This window comes from Notolabrus celidotus, chromosome 23 (assembly GCF_009762535.1).
Source record: "Notolabrus celidotus isolate fNotCel1 chromosome 23, fNotCel1.pri, whole genome shotgun sequence".
Lineage (NCBI taxonomy): Eukaryota > Metazoa > Chordata > Actinopteri > Labriformes > Labridae > Notolabrus > Notolabrus celidotus.
This window is the reverse complement of record NC_048294.1, coordinates 1,151,085-1,168,580: the sequence shown is the minus strand read 5'-3', so window position 1 is coordinate 1,168,580 and position 17,496 is coordinate 1,151,085. Positions and strand designations below refer to the sequence as shown.

The 17,496-nt window shown below is 44.3% G+C and overlaps 1 protein-coding gene across 1 annotated transcript; it reads left to right on the top strand.

Moving 5' to 3' along the window:
• The first annotated feature begins 1,408 nt into the window (after positions 1–1,408).
• Positions 1,409–12,970, top strand: LOC117807322 (broad substrate specificity ATP-binding cassette transporter ABCG2-like). Its single transcript, XM_034676572.1, has 16 exons — positions 1,409–1,480; positions 1,590–1,704; positions 1,936–2,088; positions 2,355–2,512; positions 2,724–2,826; positions 3,724–3,772; positions 3,868–3,966; positions 4,050–4,154; positions 5,580–5,725; positions 5,872–5,954; positions 6,059–6,148; positions 6,244–6,368; positions 6,558–6,712; positions 7,159–7,248; positions 12,119–12,195; positions 12,410–12,970. The coding sequence occupies exons 1-16, from the start codon at positions 1,428–1,430 to the stop codon at positions 12,555–12,557; spliced, it is 1,749 nt and encodes a 582-aa protein (XP_034532463.1). The 5' UTR covers positions 1,409–1,427; the 3' UTR covers positions 12,558–12,970.
• Positions 12,971–17,496: the final 4,526 nt, after the last annotated feature.

Below are 17,496 nucleotides of genomic sequence, written 5' to 3'. Positions count from 1 at the left end.
CAGTTTCCTACGCCATCCACTGTCCTCTCCTCTATGAAATAAAATAAGTGTAAGAGCCAAAAAATATAACTAAAACATAGTTTCTCATTAAGCTGGAAAGATCATCTTAAAACTCTTTACGTTATTGAATTTAAAGTTTGATGAATGTACCGATGAAATATGAAAGATAACCAGAGGAATTTATTCACATAAAGCAAGACTAGGCAAACATCAGGTTTGTCATGTAAATAAAGGAAGGTAAAGAAAACTGCAGTGTCATGGTTCGTCTTTTGAATACATCAGTGTTGTCTTAATAAAGTTGCTGAAGCATGACCTGATAAGGGGGAAGTACAGACCCTGAGTCAGCAGAAACCCCCTGAAGTGAGTCAAACAGTTCTACAGAAAACTGGATTTACTCATTTTGCAAAAAACCACAAAAAAGTATTTCAGTTCCTCAAAAGGAAATCTGCAAAGATGACGTCTGAAAGGCTGAAAGTTCATCAGCAGTCACTGCACAGGAACCAGGAAGTGAAAGAGCCTCGTCACTTCAAACTGAAAAGATATAAACAGAAAGTTCAAGATGAAAGAGCAGAAGACCGTTAGCTTAGCTTACAGATTTTATATTATATTTAATTTGACTAGGCTTCAAACTTTCCTTTTTGATAAAGCTTATAGTTAGAGCTGGATCAGGCTTGGACCAGGTCTTAGTTATGCTGCTATAGGCTTAGACTGACACACTGGGATCCTGTCTTTCCCTCTCTCTCCTCTCTCTGCCTGTCTCTCACTTTAACTCTCCCTGTCCCATTAAAGTTACTAACCATAGACCTTTCTGGAGTCTCTGAGCGCCCTTGTCTCGTAGGTTCCTCTGGATCTCTGCTGTAGATTCCTTTTTTGGGTCTTTCATTCTTTCTTTCCATCTTTCTTTCTTTCTTTCATCCCTTCTTTCTTCTTTCTTTCTTTACTTCTCTCTTTCTTCTTTGCTCTCGCTCTTCCTGTCCCATTAAAGTTACTAACCATAGACCTTTCTGGAGTCCCTGAGCTCCCTTGTCTCGTAGGTTCCTCTGGATCTCTGCCGTAGATGGCCTCCTGCTGTGGACATGAGATTATGAGATAGATACAAATAAAGATTGATTGATTTGCACTTAATTCGACTTTCACTGAATTTCGTAGTACATGTTTCAATGACAATAAAGGTATTCTATTCTTAGCTTAGCCTAGCTTAGCTTAGCTTAGCTTAGCTTTTCTGAAGGAAAACCCCTCCCAGCAGCACCGCCTCTGGAACTCCATCCTACCAGACATCTCATCTCACAATCTGCATCATGTGTAACTTTGTACTCAGAGGCTGCACTGAGCGGCCGTTTACAGTGAAACTGAGACTCACCAGAAAATCAGTTTTTGCCCTGAACCCACGTTAACTGTTTCCTTTCTCTCCCTCTGTCAGCGGGATCATGAAGCCCGGTCTGAACGCCATCATGGGAGCAACAGGAAGCGGGAAGTCATCGTGAGTGTCTTCTCCTCGTAGGAGAACAATCGATTCTTTAAACTCGTCTTTTATTCTGAAGCGTTCTGAAACATCAGAGGTTAAAGTTTTGATCACGTCTGTCGTTCAGGTTTCTGGACGTTTTGGCGGCGAGGAAGGATCCTGCAGGCCTGTGGGGAGAAGTCCTAATCGACGGAGCTCCTCAGCCTCCCAACTTTAAGTGTCTGTCTGGATACGTGGTGCAGGTGGGTGAGACGGGCAGGAAGACAGACAGGAAGTGAGATCAGCAGGTTTCCTGATAGAGAGAGGAAACGAGGGAAGGAACAATCAGAGCCGGCCTCAGGTCAAAGTCTGTTTCAGGGTTTTTAGATGACTCCAGAAACTCTGAGGCTCCAACCTGAGAACTGAAGTCTTAAAGATGATGATAGAATATGGATCATGTGCCGATGTAAGGATGTTCTGGTTCTTGTTCTCAGGACGACGTGGTGATGGGGACTCTGACCGTCAGAGAGAACTTCAGCTTCTCTGCAGCGCTCAGACTCCCGGAGTCCGTCTCTCAGGAGGAGAAGGAGAAGAAGGTCAACAGACTGATCAAGGAGCTCGGACTGGGCAGGGTGGCCGACTCCAGGGTGAGGAGGGAGGGAGGGAGGGAGGGAGGGAGGGAGGGAGGGAGGGAGGACTAAAAGAAGGATGGAGAGGTGGAAAGAGAGGAAAGTAAGAAGGGTAAAGAAACAAAAGCAAGGATGGCAATAAAGTGAGGAAAAGAACAAAACAGGCGAGCTAGAAAAGGACAAAAGAGACGAAGACCAGAAATAGAAAGGTTATGAAATTAAGAAAGTGTGTGTGTGTGTGTGTGTGTGTGTGTGTGTGTGTGTGTGTGTGTGTGTGTGTTCAGGTGGGCACTCAGCTGATTCGTGGGATCTCCGGCGGAGAGAGGAAGAGGACGAACATTGGCATGGAGCTGATCATCGACCCGTCCGTCCTCTTCCTGGACGAGCCGACGACGGGGCTCGACGCCAGCACCGCTAACTCTGTGCTGCTGCTGCTCAAGAGGTACACATACACACACACAACACACACACACACACACACAGACAACGCTGCTCCCCCTTGTGGTGACTACCAACTAGAAGAAAGGAGCGTGACTGTTTCTGTGTTTTTAATTTGCTTCTCTTTTTCATCACATCAAACTCTCTCTGAAACACCGTCCATCAGAGACGGCGCTGAGAGAATCCTGATTATATTTTATGTCCCGTGTCTTTAGGATGGCGAATAACGGTCGCACCATCATCCTGTCCATCCACCAGCCTCGTTACTCCATCTACCGCCTGTTCGACAGCCTCACGCTGCTCGTCAACGGAAAACAGGTCCTTTATTCTTCGACGCTTGCTGTCTAAATATTCACTTACCAACTTCCTTCACTCCCTTTTTCTTCTTTATTCTTCTTTATCATCTGTTGAAGAGACATTCCTGTTTGTTTCAGTTTCATCCTTTGCTCTTCTTTGACCTTTTTTTTTTTACTTTTTCTCAATTTTTTCGCTTCCTTTGTTTTTTTGTTTTTGTTGCTTAATATTATTTTTCTTTCCAGTCCATCTTTTTTGCATCTTTCCGTCTTTAAAGTCCTTTTTTTGCCCTCTTTTTAAAATGTTTTCTTAATCCTTCTTTCCTTCATTTTATGGCTGTTTTGTTGCTTTATTTTTTATTCATTTCTTTGTAATCTTTCTTTTACAAAACAATTACCATTTCTTATTTTCTTCTCCTTTTTTGGTTTTGTTGCTTATTATTGTTATCTTTTGTCAGTCTATATTTTTGCATCTTGTCCTTTTTTTGCTCTCTTTTAAAAAAAAATTCGGAATCTTTCTTTACTTCATTTTATTGTTTTTTGTTGTTTTTGCTTATTTATTGTTTTATTTCTTCATCATTTTTCGAGTTTCTCATTTTTCTTCTTTTTTTTGTTTTTGTTTTGTTTCTTTTTTTTTCTTCCCAGTCCAACTATTTTTTGCATTTTTCTGTTTTTTTTAATTTATTTTTCCTTAATATTTCTTCATCTTTTAGTAGCTTCATATTTCTTCTCTGTCTTTCTTTTTAAGTCTGTAATCTTCATTTACTTTCATGTCTTCCCTTTCTCTTCTGATTTTTTGACAGTCATTAATTTGTAATTTTACTGAAACTTTATTTAAGATTAAAGCCTCCTCTCTGTCCTCTGTACACATGAAGTATCGTCATGTATGTTTTATGTTAACTCTTGTTTTGATGTTTATCAGGTGTACCACGCTCCGGCTCAGATGGCGCTGGATTATTTCTCAGAAATCGGTAGGATCATAAATCAACTTTCATCCAACCCCAACACAACCTGACATAAAATTATAAAGTCCACACTGTAACTTATTATGAACTTCATTTCCCAGGATACACCTGTGAGCCCCACAACAACCCCGCTGACTTCTTCCTGGACATCATTAACGGAGACTCCACGGCCGGCAGTCCGAGCAGTGAGGACAAAGAAGGCGAGCATGAAACCATCACACAGATTTGAAGTCAAGTCTTTCTGTCCTCCGGTCAACTCTGAGCCTCTTTCTTCCCCCTTCAGATCCAGACCTAGACTCCATGTCCAAGTCCAGACAAGGCATAGAGGACAAACTGGAAGAGGAATACAGAAACAGCCAGTACTACAAACAGACCAAAGCAGAGATGGGTCCGTACAAAAACCCGTCTTTAATATCTCTTTATTATTTCACTGTGTCTGAACTCCTCAAGGAAACTGTTCTTCACTTCTTTGAAATAACCTCAGGTGAAATGTTCCTTCAGCAGAATAATGTTTACTAAAGAGAGAACGTCAACACTCACCATGAGAACTCAGAGGATCGCTCTTTAAATACTCCTGTATATTATAGAGTAACCTGAATGACTCATAAATCGTTGTTTAGTAAATCATTGTGTCCATTCAGTGAAGTGGGAAACTTACTGAACAGCAGGGGGCAGTGACGAGTAATAAATGAATGCCTTGAGTCAGGTCCATTAATGGCATTTTGAAATAATCTCAATAGACTGTGAAAAAAACAATATTAGTTGAACACTTATTATTATAATTATTATAGTTATGATTGTCATTATTATTCAATTATTTTATTTATTTTTTCTTATTTTTAATAATACTGTTTGATTATTCGCTTTTAATCATGTTTATTCATTTAATTATTGTAATTATCAATATTATTATAATTATAATTATTGTTATTTCATTTTAATTTGATTTTTATTATTTTATTAATGTTATTATCATTAATAGGATTACTATTTTGTATTATTTTTTGTCAATGTTTTTATATGTAAGAATTGATTATTTGTATTGTCATAAGGTATTTATAAGGGTTGGGGTTGGGGTTAGGGTTAGGATTGGGGTTAGGGTTGGGGTTGGGGTTTGGGTTGGGGTTAGGGTTGCGGTTAGGGTTAGGGTTAGGATTGGGGTTAGGGTTGGGGTTGGGGTTAGGGTTGGGGTTAGGGTTGGGGTTAGGGTTGGGGTTAGGGTTAGGGTTGGGGTTAGGGTTGGGGTTAGGGTTAGGTTTGGGGTTAGGGTTGGGGTTAGGGTTAGGGTTGGGGTTAGGGTTAGGGTTGGGGTTAGGGTTGGGGTTAGGGTTAGGGTTGGGGTTAGGGTTGCGGTTAGGGTTAGGGTTAGGATTGGGGTTAGGGTTGGGGTTGGGGTTGGGGTTAGGGCTAGGATTGGGGTTAGGGTTGGGGTTAGGGTTAGGGTTGCGGTTAGGGTTGGGGTTAGGGTTGGGGTTAGGGTTGGGGTTGGAGTTAGGGTTGGGGTTAGGGTTGGGGTTAGGGTTGGGGTTGGGGTTAAGGTTAGGGTTGGGGTTAGGTTTAGTGTTATGGTTGGGGTTAGGGTTGGGGTTGGGGTTGGGGTTAGGGTTTGGATAAGGGTTAGCGTTGGGAGTAGAGAGTGGGGGAGGACTTGCAGTAAATGGTCTAGGCTGGAATTGAACCTCTGCGACAAGGACTATTGCCTCTGTACATTGGGCGCGCTTAGAACACTAGGCGAATGGCGCCCCTATTATTTATTTTTTGAATGATCTTATTATTATTATTAAATCAGAACCTTTTTCACCGTCTCTCTCAGAAAAGATCGTTCAGGGCAGACCGACGACCACCAGAGCCCCCTCCAGAACCATCACCTACAACACCAGCTTCCTGACGCAGTTCAAATGGGTTCTCAAGAGAACGTTCAGGAACCTCATGCTCAACCCTCAGACGTCTGTCGCTCAGGTACAAACTATCGACTCCGACTCCTTGAGTTAGCTTTAAGTTAACATCACTTCGACCCGCGACCTTTGACCTTTCATAAGAAGTGTGTCCGGCTGTGGCAGAGGCTTGTACTATGTTCTGATCACGCTGCGTTTACCTCTGTTCAGATTGCAGTGACTCTGTTCCTCGCTCTGGTTGTTGGAGCCATCTTCTTCAACGTGGACGACTCTCAGAGTGGGATGCAGAACAGGTCACAAACTTTATTCTTTATTGCAGTTCACTATGAAAAACAGACCACAGGATGTAGCAGATAATTAGCACAAGTATGCTAACTCAGTGCTCCATCACGTGCAGGTTTGGCGCCCTCTTCTTCATCGTTGTGAATCAGTGTTTCAGCTCGCTGTCGTCTGCTGAGCTCTTCATCACGGAGCGGAAACTCTTCATGTGGGTTTGACACAGAAACGACCACGTAGCTAAATGCTAAGCTAACGGTGTAGGGGTTCATTTATGAACCACTTGTGTTTTCTCTCTCTCCTCAGTCATGAGTACATCAGCGGTTACTACAGGCTCTCTGTCTACTTCCTGACTAAGATCCTCTCTGACATCATCACGCTGAGGACCATCCCCGCCATCGTCTTCTCCTGCGTGGCGTACTTCATGATCGGTGGGTAGAAGGAACACGACAGGCCTAAATTCAGTCTCTCATGAAAAAAGTCTACTTGCATTAAAGGACACTTTGGTTACCCCAAATGTTGCCGCTTATTAAAACACGGTCCTTTGTTTACCTCTATGTGTGTGTGTGTGTGTGTGTGCGTGTGTGTGTGTGTGTGTGTGTGCGTGTGTGTGTGCGTAGGTTTTAAGCCCACAGCCGCTGCCTTCTTCCTCTTCATGTTCTCCGTGATCCTGGTGTCCTACACCGCCACCTCCATGGCTCTGGCCATCTCAGCCGACCAGACGGTGGTGGCCATCGCCAACATCTTCATGACCATCGCCTGCGTCTTCATGATGGTGACGCTTCCCCACACACACACACACACACAGACACACACACACACACCCACACACACACACACACACGCACACACTCACACACACACACATAGCAATCATAGACTGTATAAATAATGGACGTAGTATCTGTGACATCACCCATCTGTTTCTAAAGCGCTGTTTGAGGCCAATTGGCGGCGGCAGCCATATTGCTGCTGTAGAGCGATTGTGACGTAAAGAGGCGGGGCTTTGAGCCTCCTTGCCAACAGCTACAGTGTTCAAGCCAGCCTCAAGTGGACGTTTGATGAACTGCAGTTTTTAGCACTTCCTCTTTAGCTTCATATTTTAAGACCGGAGGTTGCCGCTTGGATTACCATGGAACGTGTTTCACTTTTTTGTCCTCAGAGGATTAAAACACGTCATTATTCTGTGACCTGTAAACTGGTATTTCTCTTCTTCTGCAGATTTTTGCTGGTTTGCTCGTGAACCTTCCTTCCATCGCCAACTGGCTTGCTTGGTTGAAGTACTTAAGTATACCTCGATATGGACTTGCTGTAAGTTAACACACACGCACACACACACACACACACACGCACATACACACACACACACACACACACACACACACACACACACACAAACACTTGCCTACAGTGAGATATAATGTGCTCTGACTCTGTATCTGTAAAAGAAAATACCAACAGGGTTAAAGGAGTTAGGGTTAGGGTTAGGGTTGGGGTTAGGGTTAGGGTTAGGGTTGGGGTTAGGGTTAGGGTTAGGGTTGGGGTTAGGGTTGGATTACGGTTGGGGTTGGGATTAGGGTTAGGGTTGGGGTTAGGGTTAGGGCTAGGGTTGGGGTTAGGGTTAGGGTTATGTTTGGATTAGGGTTAGGGTTGGGATTAGGGTTAGGGTTGGGGTCAGGGTTGGTGTTGGGGTTAGGGTTGGGGTTGGGGTTAGGGTTGGGGTTAGGGTTAGGGTTGGATTAGGGTTAGGGTTGGGGTTGGGGTTAGGGTTAGGGTTAGGGTTGGGGTTAGGGTTCGATTAGGGTTGGGATTAGGGTTAGGGTTGGGGTTAGGGTTAGGGTTGGGGTTAGGGTTGGGGTTAGGGTTGGATTATGGTTGGGGTTGGGATTAGGGTTAGGGTTGGGGTTAGGGTTAGAGTTGGATTACGGTTGGGGTTGGGATTAGGGTTAGGGTTAGGGTTGGGGTTAGGGTTAGGGTTGGATTAGGGTTAGGGTTGGGGTTAGGGTTGGGGTTAGGGTTAAGGTTTGGGTTGGATTAGGGTTAGTGTTGGGGTTAGGGTTGGTGTTGGGGTTAGGGTTGGGGTTAGGGTTAGGGTTGGATTAGGGTTAGGGTTGGGATTAGGGTTAGGGTTGGGGTCAGGGTTGGTGTTGGGGTTAGGGTTGGGGTTGGGGTTAGGGTTGGGGTTAGGGTTAGGGTTGGATTAGGGTTAGGGTTGGGGTTGGGGTTAGGGTTAGGGTTAGGGTTGGGGTTAGGGTTCGATTAGGGTTGGGATTAGGGTTAGGGTTGGGGTTAGGGTTAGGGTTGGGGTTAGGGTTGGGGTTAGGGTTGGATTATGGTTGGGGTTGGGATTAGGGTTAGGGTTGGGGTTAGGGTTAGAGTTGGATTACGGTTGGGGTTGGGATTAGGGTTAGGGTTAGGGTTGGGGTTAGGGTTAGGGTTGGATTAGGGTTAGGGTTGGGGTTAGGGTTGGGGTTAGGGTTAAGGTTTGGGTTGGATTAGGGTTAGTGTTGGGGTTAGGGTTGGTGTTGGGGTTAGGGTTGGGGTTAGGGTTAGGGTTGGATTAGGGTTAGGGTTGGGGTTGGGGTTAGGGTTAGGGTTGGGGTTAGGGTTAGGGTTGGGGTTAGGGTTCGATTAGGGTTGGGATTAGGGTTAGGGTTGGGGTTAGGGTTAGGGTTGGGGTTAGGGTTAGGGTTGGATTAGGGTTAGGGTTGGGATTAGGGTTAGGGTTGGGATTAGGGTTAGGGTTGGGGTTAGGGTTAGGGTTGGGTTTAGGGTTAGGGTTGGGGTTGGGTTTAGGGTTAGGGTTGGATTAGGGTTAGGGTTGGGGTTAGGGTTGGGGTTAGGGTTGGGGTTAGGGTTAGGGTTGGGGTTAGGGTTCGATTAGGGTTGGGATTAGGGTTAGGGTTGGGGTTAGGGTTAGGGTTGGGGTTAGGGTTAGGGTTGGGGTTAGGGTTGGTGTTAGGGTTAGGGTTAGGGTTAGGGTTGGGGTTAGGGTTAGGGTTAGGGTTGGGATTAGCGTTAGAGTTGGTGTTAGGGTTAGGGTTGGGGTTAGGGTTAGGGTTGGGGTTAGGGTTGGTGTTAGGGTTAGGGTTAGGGTTGGATTATGGTTAGGGTTTGGATTAGGGTTAGGGTTGGGGTTAGGGTTAGGGTTGGGGTTAGGGTTAGGGTTGGATTAGGGTTAGGGTTGGGGTTAGGGTTGGGATTAGGGTTAGGGTTGAGGTTAGGGTTAGGGTTGGGGTTAGGGTTAGGGTTAGGGTTAGGGTTGGATTAGGGTTAGGGTTGGGATTAGGGTTAGGGTTGGGGTTAGGGTTAGGGTTGGATTAGGGTTAGGGTTAGGGTTGGGGTTAGGGTTGGGGTTAGGGTTAGGGTTGGATTAGGGTTAGGGTTGGGGTTAGGGTTGGGATTAGGGTTAGGGTTGAGGTTAGGGTTAGGGTTGGGGTTAGGGTTAGGGTTGGGATTAGGGTTAGAGTTGGGGTTAGGGTTAGGGTTGGGGTTAGGGTTAGGGTTGGGGTTAGGGTTGGGGTTAGGGTTGGGGTTGGGGTTAGGGTTAGGGTTCGATTAGGGTTGGGATTAGGGTTAGGGTTGGGGTTAGGGTTAGGGTTAGGTTTAGGGTTGGATTAGGGTTAGGGTTGGGATTAGGGTTAGGGTTGGGGTTAGGGTTAGGGTTGGGGTTAGGGTTAGGGTTAGGGTTGGATTAGGGTTAGGGTTGGGGTTAGGGTTGGGATTAGGGTTAGGGTTGAGGTTAGGGTTAGGGTTTGGGTTAGGGTTAGGGTTAGGGTTGGGATTAGGGTTAGAGTTGGGGTTAGGGTGAGGGTTGGGGTTAGGGTTAGGGTTAGAGTTGGGGTTAGGGTTAGGGTTGGGGTTAGGGTTAGGGTTGGGATTAGGGTTAGGGTTGGGGTTAGGGTTAGGGTTGGGGTTAGGGTTAGGGTTAGGGTTGGATTAGGGTTAGGGTTGGGGTTAGGGTTGGGATTAGGGTTAGGGTTGAGGTTAGGGTTAGGGTTTGGGTTAGGGTTAGGGTTAGGGTTGGGATTAGGGTTAGAGTTGGGGTTAGGGTGAGGGTTGGGGTTAGGGTTAGGGTTAGAGTTGGGGTTAGGGTTAGGGTTGGGGTTAGGGTTAGGGTTGGGATTAGGGTTAGGGTTGGGGTTAGGGTTAGGGTTAGGGTTGGGATGAGGGTTAGGGTTGGGGTTAGGGTTAGGGTTGGATTAGGGTTGGGGTTAGGGTTAGGGTTGGATTAGGGTTAGGGTTAGGTTTAGGGTTGGGATTAGGGTTAGAGTTGGGGTTAGGGTTGGGGTTAGGGTTAGAGTTGGGGTTAGGGTTAGGGTTGGGGTTAGGGTTAGAGTTGGGGTTAGGGTTAGGGTTGGGGTTAGGGTTAGGTTTAGGGTTGGATTAGGATTAGGGTTGGGATTAGGGTTAGGGTTAGGGTTAGAGTTGGGGTTAGGGTTAGGGTTGGGGTTGGGGTTAGGGTTAGGGTTGGGGTTAGGGTTAGGGTTAGGGTTGGGGTTAGGGTTAGGGTTGGATTAGGGGTGGGGTTAGGGTTAGGGTTGGATTAGGGTTGGGGTTAGGGTTAGGGTTGGATTAGGGTTAGGGTTGGGGTTAGGGTTAGGGTTGGATTAGGGTTAGGGTTGGGGTTAGGGTTAGGGTTGGGGTTAGGGTTAGGGTTGGGGTTAGGGTTGGGGTTAGGGTTGGGGTTGGGGTTAGGGTTAGGGTTCGATTAGGGTTGGGATTAGGGTTAGGGTTGGGGTTAGGGTTAGGGTTAGGTTTAGGGTTGGATTAGGGTTAGGGTTGGGATTAGGGTTAGGGTTGGGGTTAGGGTTAGGGTTGGGGTTAGGGTTAGGGTTAGGGTTGGATTAGGGTTAGGGTTGGGGTTAGGGTTGGGATTAGGGTTAGGGTTGAGGTTAGGGTTAGGGTTTGGGTTAGGGTTAGGGTTAGGGTTGGGATTAGGGTTAGAGTTGGGGTTAGGGTGAGGGTTGGGGTTAGGGTTAGAGTTGGGGTTAGGGTTAGGGTTGGGGTTAGGGTTAGGGTTGGGATTAGGGTTAGGGTTGGGGTTAGGGTTAGGGTTAGGGTTGGGATGAGGGTTAGGGTTGGGGTTAGGGTTAGGGTTGGATTAGGGTTGGGGTTAGGGTTAGGGTTGGATTAGGGTTAGGGTTAGGTTTAGGGTTGGGATTAGGGTTAGAGTTGGGGTTAGGGTTAGGGTTGGGGTTAGGGTTAGAGTTGGGGTTAGGGTTGGGGTTAGGGTTAGAGTTGGGGTTAGGGTTAGGGTTGGGGTTAGGGTTAGGTTTAGGGTTGGATTAGGATTAGGGTTGGGATTAGGGTTAGGGTTAGGGTTAGAGTTGGGGTTAGGGTTAGGGTTGGGGTTAGGGTTGGGGTTAGGGTTAGGGTTGGGGTTAGGGTTAGGGTTAGGGTTGGGGTTAGGGTTAGGGTTGGATTAGGGTTGGGGTTAGGGTTAGGGTTGGATTAGGGTTGGGGTTAGGGTTAGGGTTGGATTAGGGTTAGGGTTGGGGTTAGGGTTAGGGTTGGATTAGGGTTAGGGTTAGGGTTGGATTAGGGTTAGGGTTAGGGTTGGGATTAGGGTTAGAGTTGGGGTTAGGGTTAGGGTTGGGGTTAGGGTTAGGGTTAGAGTTGGGGTTAGGGTTAGGGTTAGGGTTGGGGTTGGGGTTAGGGTTAGGTTTAGGGTTGGATTAGGATTAGGGTTGGGATTAGGGTTAGGGTTAGAGTTGGGGTTAGGGTTAGGGTTGGATTAGGGTTGGGGTTAGGGTTAGGGTTGGACTAGGGTTAGGGTTGGGGTTAGGGTTAGGGTTGGATTAGGGTTGGGGTTAGGGTTAGGGTTGGATTAGGGTTAGGGTTAGGGTTGGGATTAGGGTTAGAGTTGGGGTTAGGGTTAGGGTTGGGGTTAGGGTTAGAGTTGGGGTTAGGGTTAGGGTTAGGGTTGGGGTTGGGGTTAGGGCTGGGGTTAGGGTTGGGGTTAGGGTTAGGGTTGGGGTTGGGGTTGGGGTTAGGGTTGGGGTTAGGGTTAGGGTCTGGTAACCCTAACCTATTGCTTTTGGCAGGAAGAGGAAAGAAAAATAAATGAAACATGCTTCCGAACATCAAACACTGTCTTAGTATTTTCCCTAACAGAACACAGCAGGAAGTACTCTTTGTGGTGTGTTCTTGGTGTTGATGAAGATCTTTGTTTCTCCAGGCTCTGCAGATTAACGAGTTTACAGGACTGACGTTCTGCAAAGATTTAAACGACAGCCAAATTCCACCTGGACTCGCGTAAGAACCACTCACACACTCATGAAGCAGCAGAGATACTTAGTGTGGTGTAGTTTATGTGAAGGACAGCAGCAGGTGGGTCAGCTTGAGTTGTAGTAATTGCACCCCCTGCTGGACAACATAACACATTACAGCCTCATAATAAGTTACTACCTGAGCTAAAGTAAGGGAATAAGTGTGTGTCAGATTTTAAACGTGTAAATTGTGTCTCCAGGTGTACGGGGGAGGAGTTTCTGTATCAGCAGGGCGTCGATTACTCCACCTGGGGCTTCTGGCAGAATCACATGGCTCTGATCATCATGACCACATGCTTCCTCGCCATCACTTACCTCAAACTGCGCTTCATCAGGAAGTTCACCTAGACCTTCATCAGCATCACCATCTTAAAACCAGCATCCTCATCTCTGTTGTTTGAATGTTAAAGATGCAGACTCACGACTCAACGCTTTTTGAAGTTCAGTGTTTGTACATTTGACTAATATTGTTCTTGCTAATCGTTCGTTCACGTTCCTTGATTTACATTTGAAGTATTTAATGGATAACTCCAGGTTCTCTTATACTAAAATAAATATGTAAAGTATACTTTTATTTGTTCATGTGACAGTTGTTAATTCTGTATGCACTCCTTACTCACACCAAACTCTTTCAGTGTAATAAATACTAAAACATGTGATTTTTGCACTTTAAAGCTAAGAGCCAAAGAAGTAATTATTTTTCACAGAAATAGAAGAACTTTATATTTTTGAGTTTTTAAAAATAAAATGTTAAATTTCAATTCCAGCCTGAGTTTTTATTTTATCTCTACCGTTAACGTCATGTTTACAATCAGTTTGCACATTTTTATCTGACAAGACGTTTTTAAAATAAAGGGAAAATATCTTGTTTAAGCTAAATGTTAACATCAGTATGCAAACACACAATAACAACACTCACAGGGATTAGGAGTTTTTTAATGCAGCACAAGTCAACCAATCAATCTTTATTTATTTAACACCAAATCACGACAAACATTCTCCTCAGACTCTTTTCAAACAGAGCAGGTCTAGACCGTCCCCTATGTTCTATTATTAACAAAGACCCAACATCAAGACCGGATCAGATTCAGTCCCATCTGACAGACAGGACTCGGTCTGATCTCATCTTAATCCACCATGAGCAGAGCACTTTGCAGCATTTAGCAAGTTACAGTGGCAAGGACAAACTTCCTTTAACAGGCAGAAACCTCAGCTCAGGGACTCCAGAAAGGTCTAAGAAAAGAGAAAAGAGAGGGAGACCAGAAGAAAGAAAAAGAGGAGAGTAAATGGTGAAAGAATGAAGAAAGGAATGAATGAAAGAAAGAAAGAAGGAATGAAAGGAAAAAGGAATAAAAGAGGGAGAAAGAAAGAAGGAATGAAAGGAAAACGAAAGAAAGAACGAATGAACGGAAAAAGGAAGAAAGAGGAGAGAAAGGAAATGAAGAAAGAAAGAAGGAATGAAAGAAAAAACAATGAAGGAAAGGGTAAAGGAGAATATCTGACAGGTTTTTAGTCTTCTATCAAATCAATGAAAAATTATGAGACTGGATGAAAAAATGTAAGTTTCAGTCAAGTTGTTACAAATTATCCTGAAAATGAAACCAAACTTTGTGGCACTCAGTTCCTAAATGTCGGGACATTTCACTCAAAACCCTTATCCTGTACCTCATGGTGGCGCTAGAGGGAAGGGTCGGGGGTAACCAAAGTCAGTAGGCTTCACTGTCTGGGCACTAACAATGGTTTTACCAATTTTCACTCAAATCCAACCAAGAATGATTGAGATATTACAGTTTGAATCAGGACTGATTCAGATAATCTGTGAGAGGACCAGATTAGAGCGCTACGGTTGACTGTACAGTAGGTGTGTGTGTGTGTATAACACCTGCTCCCCTGGTAACCGTGGTTTCTGTGTGGTGTGTTAGCAAATCTCTGGTTCCAGTTGAGTAACATCGGAAACTTCAGATGAAGAGACTCACACCTGGTGTCTGAGCGTGTCGGGGGAAATCTTTGGAGTGGGAAGTGAATGAGTAAGTGGTTTCCTGCTGTTGAGCAAGGCAACAACACAGATACAGAAATACAGAAAAGAAGGTTTCTCTTTCAAAATTAAACCAAACAACAACGTTTTCTCCAAAACTATCATCGGCGAATACCCCGAAGAAAGATAAAGTTGCAGCCTTAGAACCATTAGAACAATGTTTCCCTTGAAACCTGTTTTCAGGCAATACATTTGCTTTTCATGTAATGTTGCTGTCTCTAAAAATGTCAAAAACTCGTCAACTTAAGTCTAGACGAGATCCCAGACGATGACATTTCTCTTTGCGCCATCCTCTCTGAGCAGGAATCATCTTTCCTAAAAAATAAGATGAGAACGTAAATGATTCATTAATCCCCTTAAATTGGAATTAAATTACACAAGTTAAAAAAATCACATGACCCTGACTCAAAGAGACTTATTTCCAGATTCACCCAACTTTTCACTTCATATAGTGTAGTCTCCACACAACACTTAAAGGTAGCCTGGGAAGAAGACCTGGATCTGACGATCAATGACGAGGACTGGGAAACTCCATCACCAACTCATTCAGCTTATTTAAAGTTCTTCACAGGCTACATTACTCTTGCACCAAACTTCACTCTTTGTATCCCTCTGTCTCACTAACTTGCCCAAAATGTAACTCGGCTGAGGGCACTCTGGGTCATCTTTTCTGGTCTGATATTTTCAAGTGTTTTTCTGACGTGTATAACTGTGACATCTCCCCTGACCCTTGCACATCGATCTTAGGTGGTACTCGACATCTTTCCACTCTTACCCACTTACATCTGAGAACAATACAATATGGTTATTGCAAAAAGAAATATCTTAACTCTTTGGAAAAATGAGGATGTCCCTTCTTTTAAGACCTGGCTAGCAGAAATTACCAATCTGTTACACATGGAAAGAATCCAACATAACGTGTCTCTCAACTCTGCAGCCTTCTTTCATCTCAAACATTCTCAGAATTTCAGGAAGTACATATTTAAAGGTGACATATCATGCAAAATTGACTTTTTAATGGTTCTCTCCCTGAAATCTGTGTCCCTGTCTACAAACCCCCTGAAAAGTCAAAGACTCCATTCTGTCCCTGTTTTGATTTCTCCACCTTTCTGTAAATGTGTGCTGAAACCAGCCGTTTCAGTTTTCAGTGTTTTTCATACGTCACAACGCCATCCGGTCTGTAACAGGAAGTCAGAGCTCGGAGCTTGTTCAGCCCATAGACTGTATAAAATACAACTCAACCCCTCCTCCGTTTTTCATTCCCTGCACACATGTGTGCTAACAAGGAGCTTAGGAGGGAGGCATGCTAGTTGTAGGCTGTCTTAATAAACACAGAGGTCGGTTTTACTCCCCACGTCTGCAGATTTGACGATCTAGTGGATGATTTTTAGTTTTCATGGAAAAGTGCTAGTACTAGTTAGCATAGCTACATAGCTACATGTTGGTAGCTGTGTACCAAGACACACGTCAACATGCTGACAAATAAAACAACAAGAAACACTAAATCTGTGACCAATGGTTCAGAAAGGTCCTGCTACAGGCGCCTCTCCGTCAGGATCAGATTCTGGTTCAGATTCAGAGGGTTGAAGTAACGCAGGTCTGTGAGCAGCCGTGTATATTCAGCCAACATGTAAACATTAGATCAACGTGCTGGACAGCCGAGGGGATATCCACTTCCTGAGGGGGCGTGGTCAGAGAGAAAACCGACCTTTCTGAGGAGGGCTGAAGAAGAGGGTTCTTCAGGCAGACCAAAATCTGATTTCAAAGTGTTTTTTTGAGCATAAACTTTAAAGACATGTTTTGGGGACCTCTTAGACCAATATATGTTGATGAAAAAAGCGTGATATGTGACCTTTAAATCCCAGATAGGCAGAAGAAAAGGTCGGATGAACATTTTAAATGTACTGTCAGACAGGAGAGACAGACACGACTGGAAACCTGGATGTTTAGTAATTAAAACCTGAAATAAGGGAACAAAGTCTGGATGGTGTTTCTGGTAAGCAGGGTGTTGCTGTTGTGGTTGCTGCCGCTCTGTAAACCTTCCTTGAATAAACAAAGTTTAAAAAAGAAGTGAGGATTAACTCTGTTGCAACTCTTTTGCCACATCTCTGATACATCTGCTCAGACTCAACTCTCCAGTCTAGACATTATCCGTCTGTTCCCTTTGTTTCTCCTCCCTCCTTTTCTATCTATAAACACTTCACTCATCTCTCATCTCCTTCAGTCAGGCAGCAACTCTTCCTTCTCAAACACCAACTTTATCTTTTTTAAGCATTTCTACTTTTTTTCTCTTCCACTGCCTGTTTTTTAAATTTTTATTCACATTTTCTTCTTCTGTGGTTTCACTTTGCTGCAGTCATGTCCGGCAGGATTATCTCTCTCCTTCTGGTTTTATTTCTCTTCTTCGTCAGCGGTCAGAGCATCGATTCAGTGAACGGTAAGTTTCCCTTTATTTAAATTCATCTGAATAATCTTAATCACACTCTGGTTTCTTTCATTTGTAAAGATGAGATGATAGATATGATAATTCCACCTGCATGTTTGTGTTGGAACAAACTCTATTCAAGGCATGTCTTTTATTTTCACGGAAGCTTCCCTGCAAACAAAAGACTGAGACAAAAGAACAACACACCTTAGACCTGTTATCATGAAATATGCAACACAGACAGACAGATCAGGTCACAGTGCAGACACCTTAAACACAAACATGGAGGTTACAGCACCGGGTGACCTGTTTGTAAAGACGACTTCAAGGTTCACTAATGAGGGACAGAAGAAGTAAAAAAAAACAATGAAACTCTACTTGATAAGAAAAAAATCACATCTGATATCTTACAAAAAACATATAGTTTTATTATCAATCAAAGCAATTAGCGTGAACAACATAAAATGAAAATGGTTCATTTCACACATTTGCAACCCCCCCTGCATGTTTATATTACATAGATACTGCTTGTGGGTCAATTTGACCCTGCAGTCTAAGTGGAGGCTAAAAGGGGTCAGAATTGTTAAATAAAATCCACTTGAGGCTGTCTCCAGAGGCAGAGGAAACCCCATTAACAAACATGTTGAAAAGCCAATTTTTACATCATGTTTACGGCCTTGTCTTTACACAGATTACTTTAAAATTCATTGGCAATGATTTTTCACTCACTCATGATCCACATAAACATTTCCATTTGTTGTCTATATTCAATTTAAGTATTTAAAATACTAATTCTTTAACTTGCAGAACGTCAGTTTCTCGCCTTT